The sequence below is a fragment of the Leopardus geoffroyi genome, chromosome A2 (genome assembly GCF_018350155.1).
Source record: "Leopardus geoffroyi isolate Oge1 chromosome A2, O.geoffroyi_Oge1_pat1.0, whole genome shotgun sequence".
Taxonomy (NCBI): Eukaryota; Metazoa; Chordata; class Mammalia; order Carnivora; family Felidae; genus Leopardus; species Leopardus geoffroyi.
In genome coordinates this window covers 3,789,566-3,810,971 of record NC_059331.1, presented here as the reverse complement: position 1 = coordinate 3,810,971, position 21,406 = coordinate 3,789,566, and the positions used below count along the sequence as shown (strand labels likewise).

General features: G+C 65.7%; 1 protein-coding gene across 14 annotated transcripts in view; it reads right to left on the bottom strand.

The window, feature by feature from the left end:
* The window catches only part of KDM4B (lysine demethylase 4B), a 134,126-nt gene that overhangs the window by 11,633 nt on the left and 101,087 nt on the right, over window positions 1–21,406 (bottom strand). For 2 of the 14 annotated variants that reach the window (XM_045491627.1, XM_045491628.1), the window contains 7 exons: window positions 19,810–20,006; window positions 11,902–12,003; window positions 11,317–11,516; window positions 4,102–4,353; window positions 3,398–3,849; window positions 3,013–3,133; window positions 860–1,038 (listed from right to left, as the gene is read on the bottom strand). In XM_045491627.1, coding sequence (XP_045347583.1) covers window positions 860–1,038; window positions 3,013–3,133; window positions 3,398–3,849; window positions 4,102–4,353; window positions 11,317–11,516; window positions 11,902–12,003; window positions 19,810–20,006 — 1,503 coding nt within the window. The remainder of the gene's footprint in view (window positions 1–859; window positions 1,039–3,012; window positions 3,134–3,397; window positions 3,850–4,101; window positions 4,354–11,316; window positions 11,517–11,901; window positions 12,004–19,809; window positions 20,007–21,406) is intronic. The other 12 variants (XM_045491636.1, XM_045491638.1, XM_045491639.1 and 9 more) reach the window with 9 other exon arrangements.

The following is a 21,406-nucleotide window of genomic DNA, read 5'->3' as shown; positions in this document are numbered from 1 at the left end:
GGAGCAGGAGGGCTTAGGAAAGAGGAAGCAGCTCAGCAGACTCAGGGACGAACAGAAATCTGTCCGGCAAGGCAGGGGGCCGGGTAGGTGGGCGGGTGGGGGAGACCTCGGGGGTCAGCTGTGCGCACGGCAGGGGACAGATGTCACAGCAGAGGAAAGCCGTGCGCGCCCCGTGCAGAGGCTGGTGGAGCTTCCAGCCAGGGAGCCCGTGGCTAGAGTGGCCTCCAGAACGTGTGCCAGGGCCTCAGGCAGGGCTCCCGCCAGGGCTGTCGAGGGAGGAAAGAGCTGGAAGGCAGGTCAGGGTGTGGGGGAGGGGCCACGGGGAGAAACAGCGGTGAAGCAGCAAACAGGGCAGGGCCTGGTGGCCGATGGCTGGGAAATACAGGACGGAGCGGGACCCGGACAGGAGTGAGTGTAGGACAGGAGCGTCTGGCTCAGTGGAGACTGCCTGGGGCTCCTCACAGCCCTGCTGGGTGACACGGGGTGGCCTGCCTCTCGGCCTCTCGGCTCAGAGGCCCGACCGGTCAGGGCCCAGCTCCGTGCCACCCCTGGCCCCTGAGGGACAGCTGAGGCCGGCCACCTGCCGATGACCACCTGCACGCCCCCCTGCCAGGCCCCGCCCCCTCCACCGGCTGCCCCGTTTTTGCGCCATCGATCAGTCACTTTCCGGTAAAGCTCAGAGGCCGGGCTCTCCCCTTCTCCCCGCAGCCCTTCCTAACCCTAACCCAAATGCCAACAGCTTCTGCAGGTCACTCGGCGGCTGTCCCGCACCCCCCTGGGCCGCCCGCCGGGCGGCTCCGAACTGCTCCCACAGCAAGCGGCCCCTTGCTCTCCACCACCCTCCCCGGAGCTCCCTCACCTGGGTGTAAGGGTAGAAGAGAGTACAGATGGCGCAGTAGGGCTCGGTCAGGGCGGCCGCCGCGTTGAACTTCCTCTCGGCCTGGAAACCGGCAGCCTTGTTCTTCCACTGCAGGGAGAGCAAAGACCTCAAGGCCTCGGGGCCACTCATGTCCTCCTCCCCGGAGAAAGGGAAGGCTTCTAGAGGAAAACAGGAGGGTGGGAGGGGACGGAGAGAAACCTGGGCATGGCTGGAGGCCCAGAGGAACCCGTCCCCACCCTGCGGGCGCTTCGCTGCGGGGAGCCCCGGGGGTGACTGGCCCCCACTTCCGCGGCCTTGGCGGGTCTGGCACGGACTCCCCGAGCTCAGCCGCGCTGAGAGAGGCACGCGGGGGGGACCGAGGAAGAGCGGCGTCACTCCCCCGCTCCGGTGACCCCGTGTCACTACCAAGACAGAGGCTGCCAACAGCCGTCCCTCCCACCTCGCCTGTCACCTGTCACGTCTGCTCTCGCTAGCAGCCAGCCACGCCCCAATTCCCCCCCCCCCCCACGGCCCACTGCCTCGCTTCCTGGGGACCCAGGGCTGAGCCCTCCGATGCTCCACAGGAGCCCTCCCGGAGAAGCGGGTGCTCATTCCCCAGGCCCCAAACCTCACAGCAGCTGGGCTGGCAAGGCATGGTGGGAAGAGAACGCAGACAGGAGCCTGGAGGCCTGGGCCTGGGCCTCGAGCCTCAATGAGAGTGAGGAGGAGGTCAGCACAGACCCCCAAGATGCACTTGTGGGTCTCCTACGGCCCGGGGGGGGGGGTGGGGGGGCTGGGCCTGACTCACGGGCCAAGACTGCTCTGCCTGGGGACACGGAGACCCCAAGCAGGCCCAGGCACCCCGCCGGTGACCAGAGCTGCTGGCCTCCTTCTGTCGCCAAAGAGCCCAGGCCCAGATAGTCTCACAAGAAAGCACCAGAGGAGCTGGTGGGGGAGGCCTTGGAGGCACTTTCTGGAAAGGTGACGCTACAGTCTTTCGGACAGTAAGGCCACGTCTGGCCCCCCTGTGAGCTTCCCTTGCCCTTGGGGGCCCTGGCCCTGCGGTCCCAGGCGCTTCCAGAGCCCCTCCTCCCCCCGGCCCTCAGATCAGATGGGGAAACGGAAGGAGCCGCCCAGACGACCAGGCACAAATTCCACATAAAAAAAGGCCGACGCTGAGGATGAAAACCTGGCTTAGCGGGATTTCTGCTGGAGGCCTCGACCCTGGCTCTTGGCTCCCCAGGTTTGTTCCAATCTCCCTACAGTGGCCTGGCCACAGGTGCGACTCTGGGGACAGCTGCCCCCCCCCCGTTCCCCCCCCCCCCCCCGATGTAGGCGTGGCACTGCTCCTGGGCATGGCACAGCCCTGTGATCGCCTAACGGCAGTCATGTCTCAACCCCCGACACAGGGGAGTGCGGCCGACACGGGGCCAAGTCCCGCCTGCTCGCTTGCTGGCCTGCTCTGCAAATGTTCCAGAAGCCTACTCCACACCAGGCATCCAAGCAGACCCTGAGCCCTGAGCCCCTGAGAGGGAGAGGCACGGTCCTTGCCCACCTGGGGGCTGCACAGGGGCCACGGGAGCGGGGGCAGCCCCCCCAGGCCTGGGGGAAGGAGCCTCTGGCAGGAACAGCACCTGCTTGGCTCTGACGAGAGCAGGTGCGCGGCGGGTAAAACCAGAGGCAAAACGCGCCACATCAGCAGTAACCCAGCCTCGGCATTCCCAGCACCCGCCACGGGCTCAGCACCACGGGCACGCTCCATAGGTACTGGCTCCGTGCGCCTTCCCGGCAGAATGCCCCACGGGGCTGGCAGCCCTCAATTTACAGATGGGGAGACTGAGTTATAGAAACGTTAAGTGTGGGCTGTGGTTGGAGCCCCAGGACCTGCGCCCTGCCCCTCCCAGGCCACGTTGTGCCCTGGCCCCGGCACAAAGTGCGCACCCCAAGGTGGGGAACAGCGAACGGGGGTGGCGGCAAGGCCTTGGGGTGGTCGGGCCGGACTGTGGGGAGCACTGCAGGAGGAGCGGGGGCTACTCAGTCCAATATTCCATGCAGGGGTAGGGGTCTGGGAGCCCGACCTCGGTCGGTGGTGGGGCAGGCAGCGGAGGGAGGCCAGGGCACGGGCCACCGGGGGAACAGGTGTCCTCGCTCACCCTCGTCACTCGAGGCCTCCTGCTTGACCACGGTCAGCGGGGAGCGGGTGGGTGGCTTGCCCAGGGGGTGGCGTCTGCTTTTCTTGATTTCCATCTTCAATTTGGAAAATGTGGACGGTGCCTGGAATGCAGAACAAGAAGCATCTGGGGAGGGCATGGCTCTGACACCCTGAGCGGAGCCCGGCCTCCCAGGGCAGAGGGGATGGCCTGGCTTCTGCTGCAGGCTGGAGTCCCCAGCGGTGGGATCAAGGCCCCAGGAAGGGCTGGCCGGGAGCTACTGTGGTTCCTCTGGGATGCACCGAGGGGGCTGGTTCAGGAGAGCAGGGCCGTGGTGGGAGCCCCGGGCAGGTGGGAGCCCCAGGGACCTCCGCGGACACCCCCCTACCTGCACCTCGCCGGCTCTGCTATCCTCCTCGGGACCCGTCAGCTCCATGGGGGCCGCCTGTTCCTTCCAGGTGGGGCCCCTCTGGGCAAAGTGCTCAAAGGCCTGCTGGCAGGACACGCGGCCCTTGTCACACAGCGTGCTGGGCCGCGGCACCACATACAGCATGGGGATGATGGGGCGTGGCTTCACCTCTGGCTCCTCGCCAGGTGCCTCGGGGGGCACGACGTTGAGAGGCGGTGGGGGCGGGTTCTCCTCGGCTGGTGCGGGGCCCGGGGCCAGCGCTGGGGACTCCAGCAGGGGTGGCAGCCTGGGTGCCTCCTCGGCGGGGAACTGGGTGGGTGGGGGCGGCGGCAGCTGGGGCAAGAGGGCGTGGTGGGGGTGCAGGGGACCATAGCTCTTTTTCTTCCTGTCGGTCTTGGCCTTGGCTGGCCGCAGCTTGCCCCTTCCGTCTTCTGCGGGGAAAGAGGAAAAGACAGGTCGGTGCCGAGGCCAGCAGCCACACACCCTCCTGCGAGCCCCCCAGAGAAGAGCCACGTTGTGGTTCAGACTCCTGCAAAGCCGGCGGGGGGGGGGGGGGGGGAACTGCTCCAAATGTCATCAAGGAGCGGGACGGGCGCAAGGCGGTACCCAGGTTTTGTAGATTTCTACACGTAAAGCATACGTCCTGTGGAATTTGTTTTAAAGCGAAACCTCAAACCCCAAACCGTGAAAAGTGGTCGCTTGAGCAGAACTGGAGAGCCTGCTGGGCCTGGAGGGCCACCCCCGAGGGCCGGTGCTGGGGGGTCTCCGGCAGGTGGCAGGGCAGGGCGGGAGGCAGGCCAGGGGTGTCTTCAGTGGTGTTTTAACTGGGGGCCAGCACATCAGAGAAAACTGAACGGATGAGCAAATGTCTGGTGGAATCACGGTCCCCAAAGATGCCCGCGTCCTGCGAATGTGGAGCCTGACGTGGCGGGAGGCTGCGGAGGAGTTAACGATCGTAGGACAGGAGAAGGCTTGGATGGGCCCAGCATACTAACGGGGATCCTTAGAAGCCCAGGATCTTTCCCAGCTGTGGCCGGAGGCAGAGGGACCCGCGGAAGAAGGGTCAAAGACACCCTGGCCCGCTGGCTTTGATGATGGAGGAGGGGCCCCAAGCCAAGGATGCGGTGCCTCCAGAAACGGGGAGAGGCAAGGAACAAACACACTCTCCCCCGGAGACCCGGGCAGGGGCCAGCTCTGCCCTGTTTCAGCCCCGTGCGACCCGGGCCAGCTGCTGCCCTCCCGGTGCCAGAACGTACGTGTGAGTCTGAGGTCACAATCATGGAAGCCACAGGGAACTCTGTAGGTCGTGACCCCCGTGAGGCCTGCCGTGCTCAGGACGAGGCATCGGGGACCCCTGCCCTCAAGGACATAACCAGCCTGGTGGCCCACTGGAGCACGGAGCCCACAGCACAGTGAGTCCTGGAACCCCCGGGCCTTGCCTGCCCCAATGGAGAATGGGCACACGAGCTCAGGCCCTCGTCTGCATGTCCCAGGTCCCCAGGGGCAAGATGACATGAGCAATGACGGCAGAGGCTGCCTGGTCTGCCTAGGCCCGAGGGCCTCCTGGGGAACCCGGGAGGAGCTGGTTGCCCTGCTGAGGGTACTCGTGAGGCTGGGGGTACCTACGGTCTGGGTCTCCCTGAACCGGCCCCGGGGAAAATAAGGATACACCGGGGGCCAGGGTTCCCTCCCTCTCCAAGAAAGCAGCCACCAAGGTGATGCACCTGCGTTCTGGTTTGCAACAGGGCCCCGTTTCACCTCTTGCCGCAGAAACCCATCTACGTGACCTCGAAAGAGGTGAGGCTCCCAAGGGGAGGGTATTTCACGTCACCCTTGACCTGTGCCGACCCAGGAAGCCGGCAAGCATGGGCGTCCCATCCTGCAGACAGCCAGCCCCAACCGCTGGGACGGAGCCAAACTGCCGACTTGCCCCCCCCACCCCCAACACCCCACGGCCTCTGGGAGCAGTGGAGGCTCCAGGCCAGGCCCCCTCCCCTCTCCTCCCCTCTCCTCCCCACTGCTCCCCATCTGCAGGCCACAGCCCTGCCCTGGCTGCAGGGATGGCCCGAGGCCTGAGCACTCCAAGGGCCATGGGACTCCTCCCCCTCCCCGTGCCGCTGCCCCCCCTGCAGGAGCCCCAACTGCTCCCGAGGCCCCCCTCCTGCCTGCGCCTCATGAATAGTTATCTGGCTGAGGAAAGCACATAATAGATGTTCTCTGCTCTGCAGACAAAACCATTTCTCCCCTACAGACGCGGGGCTTGGATGGCTATGAAAGGTCGCCCGTGGAGGTGGGAGAGAAGTGTCTGGGGTGGAGGCCGGGGGTGGGGGGAATGTGGAGGTGCAGGGAGAGGAGGTGGAGAGACAGTGTGGGAGGGAAGAGGCTCGAGGTGGGGAAGAGACGTCGGGGGGGGGGGGCGGGGGAGAGGCGTAGGGGGCAAGCCACGTGGCTGGGGGAGGGAGCCCAAGCAGGGAGAGACGTGGGGAAGCCGTGGCAGGGGTGGGGAGACACAGAGGAGGGGACGTGCCGGGGGCAGGGACACACCTGGCGGGAGAGACGTGGTGGGGGGGGTGACCCAGGGCCCCAGGGGCGAGCGGCGAGGCAGGTCGGGGCTGCACGCGGCCCTGCTGCTTCTGCTGATCTACAGAAAGGGCGGCGAGGCTGTCCTCCTTGTGGAAGACGCGCTTTCTGATAAACGGCTCTGTTCTCTAAGGAAGCGCGACACTCCCGCCCTGACGGTGCAAACCTACCGAACAGAACCCCAGCCGAGCTCTCCCCAGCCGGACAGTGGGACCCACTTACTGTCTCTTTACTGTCAAGCAAGAGGCCCTACTGTCCAAGAACACGCCGGGCCTCTTCCCATCTTGCGGGCTCTAGGAAACCGAGGGGGGACACACCCAGGGGACTGTTAGGGGACGGGCCAGTGGCCAGGAAGGACACGTGGGTGCTCAGGGCTCTGTCCTTGCCGGGGGGACTGCCGCAGGGCCTCCCCCTGGGGACCCCGTCAAGCCCCTCACCTGCCTGGGCCTGAGGGAACCCGGGGCTGAGGGTCCCGGCCAGGGATCTCCCCCGCATGTGAGCCTGTCCCCTCCTCCCTCGAGAATGGCAGGGACCGCCCCCCCCCCCACCCCAAGCTGAGGACGTCCCAGCACCTCACGTGCCACGGTAAGTCACAGCCAAGAACCCCACACCTTCAGATCTGAAAGGCCTGCCTGGTTGGGGAGCTCACGGCTGGGGCACCGAAGTTCCCCAAGCGGAGCGCGCCCGAGTTCCCGGCGGGTCTGGGGCCCTAAGCTCAGCAGCGCTGCCCGCTGCCCGAGGAAGGGGGGTGGGGCACCACCAGGGCGGTGCTCCCAGGCTGCTGCCAGCTTTAGGGACCACCCCCAGGCCTGGGAGGGCTGGTCCGGTCCCCAGACTCCACCCTCCTCCTGTGTGGAACCTGAGGCAGGGCACACCCGTGGCACAGACACCTGGCTGGACTGTGCTGGGGGCGGGTGTCCTGTGGGAAGGACACGTGTCCAAGTGCAACTCACGGCCCCTCAGAAACGGGCCTCCGCTCACTGCCGGGCGCGGCTGCCTTTGCCGTCCTGCCCTAGCGCCAATCGCACACGGTCGGGCCACCCCGGACACCTGCTGCTTCCACGACCGTGGGCCAGCCCTGCCCCCTCCCCGAGCCCCTGGGCTGTGAGGCCCTGAGAGGCCCGGCCCCGGGGTCTAGAGCCAGCCTGGCCCTCAGGGTGGGGTCCCTCGCGGCACGCTGTACCCGGGAGGAGGAACAGCTCGATGGTGGGACGGGCGCTGCCCCCATACTAACTAGCCACAGGCGGGGCGAGCTCCCCTGAGATGACCATGACCCTCCAGGAGGAGGGAGCCCCTGATGGCCCAGCCAACCGGGGCGGACACGGGCTGCCTTCCTACCTCGCTCGTGCTCGGGACCCCCGGGTCCAGGCCCCACAGGGCAAGGCCCTTCCTGCACCGCCTGTCCCGGCCCCTCCCAGCCCTGAGGAGGCTTCCTCCCGGGGACACTGAGTCCCGCCCGTCCTGCGTCCTGCGTGCGCAGGGCCCCCTCCTCTCCTGCCCTCCGCCTCCCCCAGGACGCGGTGTGTGAGTGACAGCGTTCACTGTTCTCCCTCTGCAAACCCAAAGCAAAATGCCCCACTGCTGGCGAACAGCACGATCCCCAGCACTTACGGCTCTTGGGGACATTAAGCTTGGATATTAAAGGAAGTCTGGAAAGCACTTTAAGATCTTCCCACTCGTTCCGACGCCGTGCGTTTGCCATCACCCCTGACTGTGAGCACGTGTTTATTCAATGCATTCAGAGTTTTCTGCTCCAAGGGCTCGGGGGACGCCTCATAAGACGCCTCTGACTGAGGCACAGGGCTCTCGGCCGTGGCGGCCACATCCAGCACCCCAGAGGGACGGCTTCCTCTCCAAAGCGGCCACCCCCTACCAGATCCTCCCTCCTCCCGGCCCTGGCAGGGAGCACGGATGGTGCATCTGGAATTGGGGGGGGGGGGAGGTGAGCAAACACCACCCCCCCTTCCTGGGGTCCACGCACCCCGGGAAGCTGATGGGGTCCCAGGGAAGGACTGGGGAAGAGGCAGCAGACGCTGGGAGGAGGCTGCACGGCCCTTCTACGTGGCCCACGGTTGGGCTGTGGATTCCACGAGTTACCCCCAGAGGACCCCAGAGCCCCTGCTTTGGGCAGCAGCCGTCTCGGAACAGGAAAGCCAGGGAAGAGCCGGAGACTCACGGGGAAAGCGGACTTGACGGGGCATCTCTTGGCATCTCAAGACCGAGGGAGGCCAGGCCCCAGGTGTCACCGGGATGGGACTGGGCAGGAGCGGCCAAGAGCCAGTGAGACCCCAGGCGGTGGGAGTGGGTGGGATATGTAATCCCCAGGTTAGGACAAAGATGTGTCTGAAATTAACTAAATGAAGAAGACAGTCCTTATCCCCTTGCTAAGCAGTTGGGGAAACCGTCTCAAGTCGCAGGTGCGTGAGTGAGTGAGTACATCTGCCCCCCCCCCCAAGGCCCCCCATCCAGCCTCAGGCCAACGGCCCCTCGCGTCTGCTCCGGAGGGAGGAGACGGACCAGCGGACGTGGAGGCAGCTTTGACTCTTCCCAGGAGGCCCCACTGGAACCCTGGTCTCCCCTGACCCTCTGAACTGCTCGGCCAAGGAGCCCCCCATCCAGCCCCAGCTGGACCCGGGAAAGCCATCTCCACTCAGGCAAAAAGCCACTTCAAGCTAAAACCCAGTTCCTTACCACCAAACCCCACAGGCAGCTCGTCCCCACGCACTGGCATCTGGCAGGGTGTCTCTCGTTCAACCCCCGACGGCCCTGACGGTGAGTGAGGACCCAGGCACACCAAGGGGGCATCTGGGGCCCGAGTCACGGGGGACAGCCAGAGGCAGGGCAAGGGCGGGCCGGGGGCCCCAAATCCCCGCCTCCGTCTCCTCCCACCCGCGTGCTCTGCCCAGAACCCACCCCGCCCCAGGGCGCAACCCTGGGAGGACGGCCCACATCGCCTGCCCAGGCCCAGGCTGCAGAGCGTGGCCCGCCCATCTGGGGACAGACCACTGACTGCTCCGGCCCTTGCCAGCCCCGCCAGGGACACCCCACCGAGTCTCCCAACTCCTCGGGCGGAACCCCAAACCGGCCGTATTCCTGGCTCCTCTCTCACTCTCCCTGCAGACCCACGGCCTCCAGGGTCAGATGCGAACCCCAGAGCCCACGTCTGAGGAATCTTCATCTGCCCAACACGGCCCAGCCTCCGGCCACCTGCCACCTCTCACGGGACGGGTACTCAGTCACGAGCGTTTGTTCAGTCGCGGCGCACGCGTGACGGGGGTGCAGGGCCTAGAGGACCCCCTGCTCGTGATACCCATGTACCCCGGGGGCCCACCGGCAGGGAGCCCCTTGGGGCAGCCAGTTTCCCCGCTGGTTTCAGCCTTGCTTTCTTCCCGTTATGGGCCAAACCGGCTCCCGCGTTCCCGCTGTGAGGTCCTAGCCCTGGCTGGCCCCGGAACGTCAGAACGCGGCCCAACTTGGAACCGTCACTGCAGATGGTGCCAGATGAGGTGCGTCAGGGCGGGCCCTGATCCCACACCCCCAGTCTCCTCCAAGAGGGGGAAGTGTGGACAGAGACGCGCCCACAGAGACAGAGACGGGGAGCAGGGCAGGAGGACCAGAAGGCGGCGGCCACCAGCCAGGGGGCGGGGTCTGGAACAGACTCTCCCTCACAGCCTCAGAAGGAGCCGGCCCTGCCCACACCTGGACCTTGGACTTCTGGCTTCCGGGGTGCTTCGTCCCGGCAGCGTTGGCGGGCTCACGTTCTCCGTGGACAACGCGCCATCCGGCTCGGCGTGTTCTCCGAACTTGAATTACACGGGACGCAGTGTGTGACACCCGAGCGACGTCTGAGAGCTGCTCCTGGGGCCAGGAGCGGTGGCCTTCCCTTCTGCCACCTGCACGGCCGATCGGGCAGCCTGACCTCTGCCGGCCCCTCTCCCTCCGTCTGTACTTGGGGAGCACCCGGAAACCCTGCGGGGACCCTGAAGGGGCCGTGAGAGCCTGCGTGGCATTTGGAGGAAACCGTGTCGTCGCATCGGGGAGCTCTCCGGACGCACGTCGCTGCGGTCACGTGCAGGTTCTTCTGGTTTTTTCAGCAGTCTCTGACTTTTCGGTAAAGGTCTCGTATTTGCCGCTAGGTTTCCTCCAAGGAGCCAACGTGAGGTGGCTGCTGTCATCCCAAGCAGCGTCTTCTGGAGAATCACCTCTCTCCGGCTCACCCAAAGCCTGGCCAGCCCTACGGCTCAGCCGCCGACCCGCTTCCGTGCAGGTGACCGTGCCCACACCGACAGCGGCGAAGTCGTCCTCCTCTCTGGTCGGGACACCTGTCCTCGCCCCGCCCCGCCCTTCTGGGCCGTCTAGACACCCCCCCACCCCCCGTGACCGTGAACCTCGAAAGCTGTGCCAGGATGTGTGAGATGCTTCAGCATGGCCTCGCCAGACAAACTCCAGTCACACAGGTGCTCTCCAACCGGAGCCCTGACCACCAGCCTGTGAGCGCGCGGGGGGCTCTGCCGAGCAGCCCCTTGTCCAGGCCCCAGGCTGCGCCCCGGGGCAGCCCCCTTGGATGTCACGTCATCTCCGACACGAGCCACGCGGCATCCCGGCGAGCGTACGAGACGGGCCGAACGGCCAGCCACCAGGAGGGACACCGCGTGTCCGAGGCGTGCCCCCCCCCACCCACCCAGGGGGGTCTGCCATCCAGCCCGGCCCGGCCCTTCCTTCGTACCCGGGGAGCACCCGCGATGGGCGCACAGGTGGGCAGCGAAAGCCGTCAGCGGGCGAACGAAAACGGCCACAAAGCAGCAGCACTGACCACAGCGGGGTGGGGACCTTTAAAGCGCTCACGTGTCACCACTCCAGGCCGAAAGGGCCTCGGACGGTGTACGGGGCACGTTTCCGGGACCCCTCCCCAGCACAGCCCCGGGTGCACCCTCACGTCGGAAGCCAGCCGGCCGGGCGAGGGTCCGAACCTGCTGCGCACAGGCACGCGTGTCTGGCCGCAGACAGCAAGCTGCCCTCTGACTTGAGGGACAGAGAACACGTCCGTTATGGGCCGAGTGCCTGTGTCTCCCCGGCTGGTGCCCAGGGATGGCATCCGGAGGTGCTGCGGTGATGAGGCCGGGCCCTCGCAAATCGAACCGAGGCTGCAGAGCCCCCTTGAGTGTATGTTTCTGTGAGACCCCCCGCCCCCCCCCCCGCCCCCACTGCCGACTGGGCAACTGAACCGGACCCTCCAGAGCAGGGACTCTGCAGGCACAGCGGATGCTGGCTTTTCCACCAGCTGAGGCTCAGGAAGGAGACCCTCGGCCACAACTGACCTTCTGTGGCCTCGGCCTCCCGGCCCTGCGGTGGCGTCGGCTGGGGCTCCTCCTCTTCCTCCTCGGGGTCGGCCTCCTGTGAGGTCTCCTCCTTCAAGCCGCCAGCCTCCTCCAGGAGGGCGGCCCCGGCGGCCCCCTCCCCTGGGGACTTGGGGTCTTCTGGCTTGGGCTTCTTGGGCTGGCTTCGTTTCCGGTGGGACCTGGGGAGGGACAGTCATCAGCCAGGAGGCCAAGTGACAGGGAGGAGCCCTGTCTGAGCCGCCCCACCACCCAGCCGGCAGAATGGACCCCGGACGGCATCCCAGGGGCCATCACAGGGCCAGCAGAGCTGGCTCAGGGGGCAGGTGGGGGGACAGGCCCGGGGGGCCGTGTGGGGCAGAGCGGGTGCTGATGACCAGGAAGGGGGGGTGGTGGGGGGCCGGGGCAGGGGAGGTGGAGGGGGACAGGCCTGGGGACCACGTGGGGTGGAGCGGGTGCTGATGACCGGGAGGGGGGATGGCGGGGGCTGGGGCAGAGCCGCTGTGAGGGGGGGCGGAGGCAGGGTGGCGGGTGGAGATGCCTGCACACAGGGACAGGTGCACTTACGGCGGCCCCGGCCTCCTGGTCTGCTCTTTCTTCCTTTCTAGACTGGCCTTTCTGTCCTCCTCAGTCTTTCTCCAGTGTCTGTTTTCTTTCAGACTAATTTGTCTAGAATGTAAACGTCAGGGAGTTTTTCTCTAGCACCTGTGCTGACTCCCCGGACGCCTCATCTAAGGGCCTGGCTTCGGGCACTAGCCGTCCCCGTCCCCCTGCTGTGTCCCTCACTCGAAGGAGCTGCAGAGGCCCCTGCTCGCCTGTCCCCAGCCGGCCTCCGGGGCAGGGCCCAGCCTCGCTCGGGGACGCAGCTCTCTGGGGGCGGCCCTCGGCCCCGAGTGAGAAGTCGCCTGAGGCTTAGCTCTGGCTTCTCAGTGCAAACCAGACAGAATCAGTTATAAAGGAAAAAAAGACAGTGACCAGGGTGGGTGGGCCACCACGTCAGAGGCCAGGGCCTCCCTGTCCGGCTCTGGGGACTTTGCAAGGAGGGGAGAGAAGTGGCTTTTAGGCTGACACCAAGGCGTGTGACAGGCCCAGGAGCAGAGGCAGAGGCTGGGGCGTGGAGAAGCCCGCGCCGGACGGGTCACCGGCGTCCTGCAGGGGTTGAGGGGACGGCCCTACGGGGTCTCAGACTCAAGGCCTCATCGCCTCCGAGCCTTTCTTCCCCCTCAGTGTCAGCAATGCCGACGGGAGACTATGGCTGCGGCTTCCCGTCCCCCAGGGGCTCTCGGTCTGGCCCCAGTGAGGTCGGTTTGGACACGGGGTCCTATGGGGGGGGGGGGTCCCTGTAGCGGTCACACCTCCAAGGATCAAGAGGTCACCCAGCAAAGCAGGGCTACCTGACTGGGGCCGGGAGGGGGCCCGGGGAAGCCTTGAGGGCTCCCGATGCCAGGGCCCCCACCTCCCACCCAGGGGGTGCCCACCACCGCCCCGCTGTCCCAGGACACGGGCTCCTGACAGCTGCCTCGCCACCTCGCCCCGCGCCTGCGGCCGGGTGGGGGGGGCGCCTCTCCTGACTGTCCCCTAATGCTGACTGCCCTGGTCCTTCCCACTGCTCGGCTGCCTCGCTTGAGAGCCCCAGGCGACGCCAGGCTGACAGGCCCCGGGTGATGTTCGCACATGAGCCACTCCGATGACCAAAGGCGGGGAGCAGGGAGCATTCCGGGGGAGGGAGCGTCATGGGCGGAGGCATGGCATCACACACATCATGGCGTGCACGGGGCGCTGCGGGGGGTGCGGGGTGGGGTGGGCAGGAGGACACGCGGGCAAGGAGCCAGGCAGGAGGGGGCGCGGGAGCCAGGGGGCCGGGGGGGAGGGGGAGGACGCACTCCACCACCACAGAGCCCCTGGGGCCTCCGGGCGGAGCGACTCTGGGAGAGGCGGGCCCAAGCCCCAGGACAGCAGCACGGCCCAGCTGGCTCTTGTCACCAGCTGCCACTGGAGGAGGGGCTTCTCTCCAGGCCTGAGGACGCCGCAGGGCAGGGGGCCCACAGGCGAACCCCCACGCTGGCCCCAGGCAGCAGCCAGCGGGAGGGTGTTCTCCCACTGTCAACTCACCTGGCCTCGGTTTCCTGCAGCTGCCCGGCTCCTCGGCTCCCCTCCTACCCACCCCCCACCCGACCCCGGAACCAGAGGCCACTCCCGATGCCGCCGGCCACTCCCAGGGCGGACTGGGGGGTGGTCCTGTCTGTGCCAGGGAGCCTAGACCTTCCTGGGCCCCCAGAGCATCCTGGACTCAGAGCCCTGGGCGCCCCCAGCCCCCCAAGCACCACTGGGCCTTGGCTAGTGTGAAGACCCCCAGGACGGGTGGCACCAGGCAGACGGGCAGAGGCAGAAGGCCACCCTCTGCGGCGGACTAGGAAAAGCGAGCTGAAGGTCAACGTGCAAAGACAGCCCTGCTTTGTGAAAACGTCAGCTGGGAGAACTGGCGGCAGCCGGGCGGAGCCACCGGGCACTTCCGAGTCACGCAGTGTGGCCGTCGCAGTGCCCCCCGGGCCAGATCCCCAGATGGGCCGCCTTCCCTGCTTCTAGCGGTTTCTCCCCTACCGCTGCCTGCCAGCAGTCACGTGGGGTGTGGCCATCCTGCCGCCACGTGCCACGTGGTGGAAAGCCTTCCTTCCGTCTTTCTGACTCTGTAGACAGCGTCCATCCACGAGCGACGCAGCTGCCTGCCGTGTATTCTTTGCTCGGCCCTCCTAGAGTCGGTCATCGGCCCGTCTCACATGCTTGGCTTTCCAGGCGACCCCCAAGCTCCTGGTGTGGCCTCTGACGCAGGGTGTCCCACACTCCTCGGTGACACCTGGGGGCCTGTCCCCTTGAGACTGCCTTGGACTTGCCTGGGTGGGATCCAGGTCCCTCGATCTGATGACCTTCTTGGTTGATGCCCTTGTTTAGTTGGAGTATATCCTCCAGGAGCTTCCTCAGTAAGGAAGGGAAATTGAGGCTTTAGAGATCTAGAAAGATCTTTATCCCCTTGCATATTGAGTTGGTAATTTTGCTAGGTTTTGTTTTGTTTTGTTTTTTGAGAGAAAGCGCGAGTAGGGGAGGGGCAGAGAGAGAATCCCAAGCAGGCTCCTCACTGGCAGCACAGCGCCCGACGTGAGGCTTGAAATCATGAACCGCGACATCATGACCTGAGCCGATATCAAGAGTTGGACACTCAACCCACTGAGCCACCCAGGCGTCCCGGCTGGGTACGTACTTTCCGGTTGGAAATTGTTTCCCTTCCGATTTTTGAAGGCCTTGTTCCTTCATGTGTTGGCTCGTAGCATCGTGGGTGCAAAGTCCAATGTCTTTAGGGTCTCTTGTTCTTTACGTGGCCCTGGCTGTTCCTTCCAGAAGCTTCTGGGACCTTCTCTTTAACCCAGAGCTGTGAAGCTGCATAGTGACGTGTGCATAGTGTGGGTCATTCTTGTCCTCTGTGCCCGACTTGGAACTCTGCGAACGCAACGCTTGGGTGCCAGGTAATGTTCTTTTCTCTCTGCCCAAAGCTCCTGGCAGAGGCCGGAGCTGCTCAGGGAGCCTCTGCTGTCCGATGCCCCCTGTCCTCTGCTCGACCCCTCAAGCCGACTCCCGGCTCACCTCTCCGTCCGCCCGCCTGGAGCCAGGTCTCCCTGAGCTGCGGGCTCCTCCTTGCCTGCAGTCGCGCCCGGGAGGGTCAGGTGGCTGGCGGCTCACCGCTCTTGTCTCTCACTAGAGAGGCCGACTCGCACGCCACCTTCTGCCGAATCTCAACCCGAGCCCCGCAACGCCTTACACTCGGCCTCCAGCCCACCGGAGTCCCCGGCGTCTCTCCCCGGCCTTTCCAGAGAGCGCCATGAAGGCGGGCCCGCTTGCCCACCCTTTCCTTCCTGCCAAAGTCTGTGGGCACTGCTCAGCAGCCGCCCTCCCTCTGCCGTTCTCGGTCACTCCTCTGGGCTCCCGGCGGTGGTTTCAGGAGACGGTGGAGGAGAACACGAATTTACCGGCCAGGCCTGACTGGGCGTCCCTGCCGTGGGTTCCTACGAGCTGATTACTGGGACCGAGTTCAAATACCTACACTAACATTTTCAATACAGAAGCAGGTTCTTGGGATCGCTGATGGCAGGAGAGGCGGGGTGGGGGGCTCCTTTTGGACCCCCGCCCGTGCAGCAGGCCAGGGGAAGGGCTCCTGGTCTGGTCAACAGAGGGGCCCAGAGCACCCAAGGCGCCAGCTCTCACAGGACCGGCCGCCGCCCAGGGTCTCTACCTCCACAGAGGACCCTCAGGCCACGGCAAGGCCCCCGGGGCCAGCACGGCTGCTGCGTCTGGGCACGGGGGCTGCGAGCTCTGTGCCCAAGGTCCTTCTCCCCACCGCCTGGCCCCAAGACACTCTCCTCCTTTCCCTCCAGCACTCCACGCCCCCAGAGACAGGCGGGCCTGCGGCACCAAAGGATCTCACCTTCAAGAAACTAACGGCGCTGTGGGGAAGGTGCATATCACACGCCTCCTGGAACGCGTGGTTGGTGCAGAGCGCTTCTGGAAGCACTCGTCAGAAGTACCAAGGGGCCGAGAGGAAAAGGCAGCGTGTGCGCCCGCAGGGGGCCGCTCATTCGGAACGGGAGGAGGAAGAAGACGGAGACGCCGGCCTGGGCTCAGCGCCAGGCTCCACAGGGGCCTGAGGCGCCCAGGCAAGGGTCCTCCCGGTGCTCAGGGACCGGGGGAGGGGGCCTTCCAGCAAGGAGCAGGGAGGTCACGGTTCGTGGCGTGTGTCACCGGGCCGGGTGAACTCACACGACCAGAGTCTGGTGTGGAAGATTAACCCACAGGAGGGTGACAAGAGAGGCCCACATCACTCTCCCGGAGAGGCCAACACCTGGCTTCTGCCTGGAGATGACATCTGGGGTGCGGTGTGGGGGTGCTACCCGGAAGGATGAAGCCCTAGGGGGCGGCGGCCCAGCCGAGCCGGTCTGAGCAAGGACCACGGACAAGCAAGGACCACGGACAGAGGAGGCGGAGAGGCCGCGTGGGCACTCGCAGGATGGAGGGGGCAGCGGGCAGGAGAGGGGGCCCCCCGCACCACACCCTCGGGCAGGGACCCCAGATGGTGTCTGGGGGCACCTGTGGTTGTCACAACCGGGGGTGCTGCTGGGTCGGGGATGCTCCTTAACCTCAGGATGTGTCCTCCCCAGAGACTGACCTGGCCCCCAGAGTCCCCAGTGTTAAGGGGAGGGGCTCCGGTGTGGGGACAGGGCTGGCATCGCCCCTGGCTTGGGCCAGAGGGTGTTCAGGGGGTGCCATCCCAGCCAGGGCTCAGGGGGGCCGGCACAGCGGGTCGGGGCAGGGCACCAGTGGCCGGGAGAGAGTCACACGGGACTCTAAGTGTCACTGAACTCGGGCCGAGCACAGCGGCATCCAGCTTGGCCTTGGGTCCCCAGTCAGCCTTTCTGGAGAACGGCCCCCTCAACCCGTGACTTTGAAGAAAGAGAAGGGAATCAGCTGTGTTTTCCATGTTTAAAGGCTTTAAAGACAACTATATCCTTGGGATCACGACTGATTTGTTACTCAGTCTCCCTGCAGGAGTAAAACAGCTCCCCCGGTCCGGTCGGCAGCGAGGAAGGGAGAGGCACAAGGCAGGAACACTCCAGAAAGGAACAGTGTGGGCATGACACGACACGGGGGCCGACAAGGGGGCCAGGAGGGTGAGGCGGCGGCCGAGGCAGCGGGGCTGCAGGGCGCTTCCTCTGGCACGGAAGGTTCTGGGCTGGCAGCCCGTGGTCCCTCGTCCCGGGCAGGCTCTTCCGACAGCCTCTGATGCCACTCCGTTCCTGGCCGCGCTCTGTTGACCAATTAGCCGGAGCCACAATCAATCAGCCATTATGCAAATGCACGTCTGGCCTGGGGGGCAGCCTCAGCAAGAAGCTGCTCTTGGCAAAGAACGGAAAGTGGGGAAATCAAAAGGACGGACAACAAAAGAAATCGGAAAAGGGAGACTCACCTTCACAAGGGCTGTCAGGAGCTGCCAGAACATTCTCACAGAGAGGGGCCCCGGGGTGGGGGAGACATGCAGGGAGGCTGAATCTGCCCAAGATTCGCGGTTTCACAGACGGACACGTGGAAACAAGGACAGCCCGGTCGGGGGCAGGTTGTGGACCGGCACGGCCACCCGGCCAGGATGGTTTTCCCCAGAAATAGTTCCCAGGACGTCCCCACAGTGTGTGGGAGTGCCAGCGATGGGGCTCCCCCAAGGAAGGATGTGGCCCAGCCTCCCAAGCCCTCAGCGGCCAGGCCCCAGGGAGACACAGTCCGCTGCCAGCCAGGTCAAGATCAAGCCAGAAGGGACCAAGTGGCTGCACTGGAAAAGCCTTGCTCGAGGCACAGATCCGCCAGCCTCCTAGTTTGGTGCCGCTGAGGGTGAAGGAAGTTCAGAGCACAGTGATATGATACTTTGTGGCAGGTGAAAATGATACGAAACTCCAACCTCAGCGTCCGTCGATAAAGCTTTCCCCGGACACACCAGGCTCGCTTGTGTATCGAGTGCTATCGTCTACGGCGGCTTTCGTGGAGTCGAGTGGCCCCGAGAGACCGGCTGGCCCTTCACCGCGAGGTCCCGGCTCACAGCCGGGGACCAGCAAGCATTTGCTGACTGGTCCGCGGGCACCAAGAAGGAATCCGGCGGAAGGAATCCGGCGGAAGGAATCCGGGTGCTCCCACAGAAAGCAAACGGACCGACGTTCTGGGCACCAGGCCACTGCCGGGCCCTGCGGCTGGCTGTCTCTGGTTCCTGGCACCACGCTGATTTCCACCTCAGCCCAGACCTGCCCCCCGCGCCCCTACGGCCTCGGCGACACACCAGGAGGGCGCTGTCGTCTTGTCCTGTCCTCCCCCACCCGATGCCAGGCAACGGGCCGGGCAGCGACTACCCTGTCCTGAAAGGGTCCACGCAGTAGTGGGGGGCCCTCTGAGCCCAAAAGGGGTGCAAAGAACTCTGCAGTCACTGCCGTCATCGCGAATCCAAACAGCACGTTTTGGCAAGTGCCAAATGAGCACCCAGAGACGCAAAAAGCCCAGCCACGCTAGCTGCCGAGAAGGGACCCGCGCAGCGCCCATGCGCAGAAACAGGGCTCTCGCGCCCAGGATTGTCAGGAGAGTGACAGACCGCACGCGTCCTCCCAGAGAGGAAACTGTGCGGCCCAAGGGCCAAAGGGCTGGCCTCCTGGGAGCTGGAGAACGAGGGGTTGGAGGGAACCTGAGACCCTGACCACACTGACGCCACCTGCCCCAAGGCCCATCACCTGTGTTTGGGGGAAGTGGAGGCCAGAGAAACACCTGGAGAAGAAACAGGAGGAGGGCAAGAGGGGGGTTGGAAGGAAAAGGAAAGGAGGGGGGAGGTGGGGGAGAAAGGGGGAGATGGGGAAGAGGGGGAGAAGAGGGGAGTGGGGAGGGGGGAGGAGGAGGGGAGAGGAGGGAGGCGGGGAGGGAGGACGAGAGAGGGGAGGGAGGAGGGGAGGAGGGAGGGAAGAGGAGGAGGGGGAGGGAAGAGGGGGAGGCGAGGAAGAGGGGAGGGGAGGAAGGGAGGAGGGAAGAAGGGAGAGAGGAGGGGAGGAGGGAGGGAGGAGGGGAGGAGGGAGGAGAGAGGGAGGAGGGAGGAGAGAGGGAGGAGGCGGGGAGGAGGGGAAGAGAGAGGGGAGGAGGGGAGGAGGGGGAGGAGGGGGGAGGAGGGGAGGAGGGGGGAGGAGGGGAGGAGGGAGGGAGGAGGGGAGGAGGGAAGGAGGAGGGGGGAGGAGGGAAGGAGGAGGGGGGAGGAGGGAGGGAGGAGGGGAGGAGAGGGAGGAGGGGAGGAGAGAGGGAGGAGGGGAGGAGAGGGAGGAGGGGCGGAGGGAGGGAGGAGGGAGGGAGGAGGGAGGGAGGAGGGGGGAGGAGGGAGGGAGGAGGGGAGGAGGGAGGGAGGAGGGGAGGAGGGAGGGAGGAGGGGAGGAGGGAGGGAGGAGGGGAGGAGGGAGGGAGGAGGGGAGGAGGGAGGGAGGAGGGAGGAGGGGGGAGGAGAGAGGGAGGAGGGGGGAGGAGAGAGGGAGGAGGGGGGAGGAGAGAGGGAGGAGGGGGGGAGGGAGGAGGGGAGGAGGGAGGGAGGAGGGGAGGAGAGAGGGAGGAGGGGAGGAGAGGGAGGAGGGGAAGAGGGAGGGAGGAGGGGAGGAGGGAGGGAGGAGGAGAGGAGGGAGGGAGGAGGGGAAGAGGGGGGGAGGAGGGAGGGAGGAGGAGAGGAGGGAGGGAGGAGGGAGGAGGGGAGGAGGGAGGGAGGAGGGGAGGAGAGAGGGAGGAGGGGGGAGGAGTGAGGGAGGAGGGGAGAAGGGAGGTCAGGGCCAGCCTGCGGCCAGCAGCCCGGTAAAGAGTGAGAGCGGGAGCCACTTACGGTCATCACCAGAGCCAGGCAGGTGCAGCGGCTCGGGCCGCCGGGTGACTCACCTGCGCAGGAGCTTGGCCTTGAGTGAGGCCCGGGAGGCGCTCCAGGTGCTCAGCTCGGGGCTGCTCAGGGCTGTGGGCCGGGTGTGGTCCAGCACCGTGAGGTCCTTGCCTTGCTTCCACAGCTCGTACCGCTCTGGCTGCAGGATGCGCACGAAGACGTCCATGGAGATCTTGACCATGTCCTTCCGGCACGTGCACTGTTGGGGGGCGGGGAGGGGAGACCCGCTGAGCCTGTGGCCAGCGAGCTGAACAAAGGCGGGGTGACAACGGCCTGGGCCCTCTCCTCTCCTCTTAGAACTGCTACCTTCAGACACAAAATGGTACCTTTCTGTCCGGGCGGAAGCCGTGCCCTCCAGTGCGAGCCCCTGGCCCGCCCCTGTGGGGTCACAGCCACCGTCCAGCACACGGTCCAGGGACAGGACAGCAGACCCTTTGTGGAGGCCTCGGGGTCAGCAGGCGTAGAGACGAAGCTAAGGAGCCCGAGGCCACGGGGGTCCATTTTCTGGCCGCCCAAGTGTCGGCTTTAAGCAAAATCTCCCTCCTGTCAGGCACACGAGCCCCCAAGTGGGTAAAAATGCACAAGAAATGCTTCCTAACAGCAGCAACTCCAAAGGTTAGGAAGGAAGAGGGAAGAGCTGTCAGCCCAAAAGGCCGAGAGCAAAAAAGGAAACACAAGTGGTTCCGAGCAGGTACAGGGTGCTCAAGGACGCACACAGGCCGGTCCCGATCCCTGCCTCGTGGGTTTGGGGAGAGGAAGCCAGGACCCGGAGGCTCAGCAGCCGGCCCCGGGGTGGCGAGAACTCGGACACAGAGCACCGGCTGAGGAAGGGGGCTGGCACGGTGTGCCGGGCGGCCTGGAGGAACGCTGCCTGGGCCAGAGGGTCCTTTGTGTCTGGGAGCTTCGACCGCTGGGGCAAACGAGTGTGGCAAAGACAGGCTGAAATGGTGTCCCTTTTGCCCCCTCCTCTGCTGTCTAGACCCGTCCCTCTTGGGCCCTGAACGACTCCCACAGGCCACATGTTCCTGGAGCCTCTCTCTCCTCCAGGTCACAGCATAAGCCCCGGGGCTGGGCACCGTGCGGGAGGCACACAGGTGTCCCGGGGACACTTAACACCTCGGGGAGTCACTGGCCAGAAAAGCCAGCTGAAGATTCTGGAAGCTGGGCTCTGCCCAGTGAGCCAATGACCCTCCTCAGTCAGCAGAGGAGGAACCCAGGCAGCCCTGGTCTCCTACTTACCTGCGGCATGAGACCGAGATGGGGCTGGAAAATCATTCTACTGCCACAAGGGAGACAAACAGAGGGGACACTGGTCCAGGGCAGAGCGGGCAGAGGGCCAGGCAGTGAGCATCTTCAGCTTTGTGGACTGCCCCGTCTCCGCCACAACCTCTCAACTCTGCTGCTGGAGCTCAGGAGCATCACAGATGAGCACGTAAGTGAACAGGGGTGGCTTCACACCAATAAAACTTGATTTAGGAAAACAGGCGAAGGGCCGGGTGTGGCACAGGCCCTGGTGTGCGGCCCGCTGGTCTAGACTCTGGAAGATGAACCAGCCCCCGCAGCAGGCAGCCTAGGGCACCTCGGGGAGTGGAGGGGGAC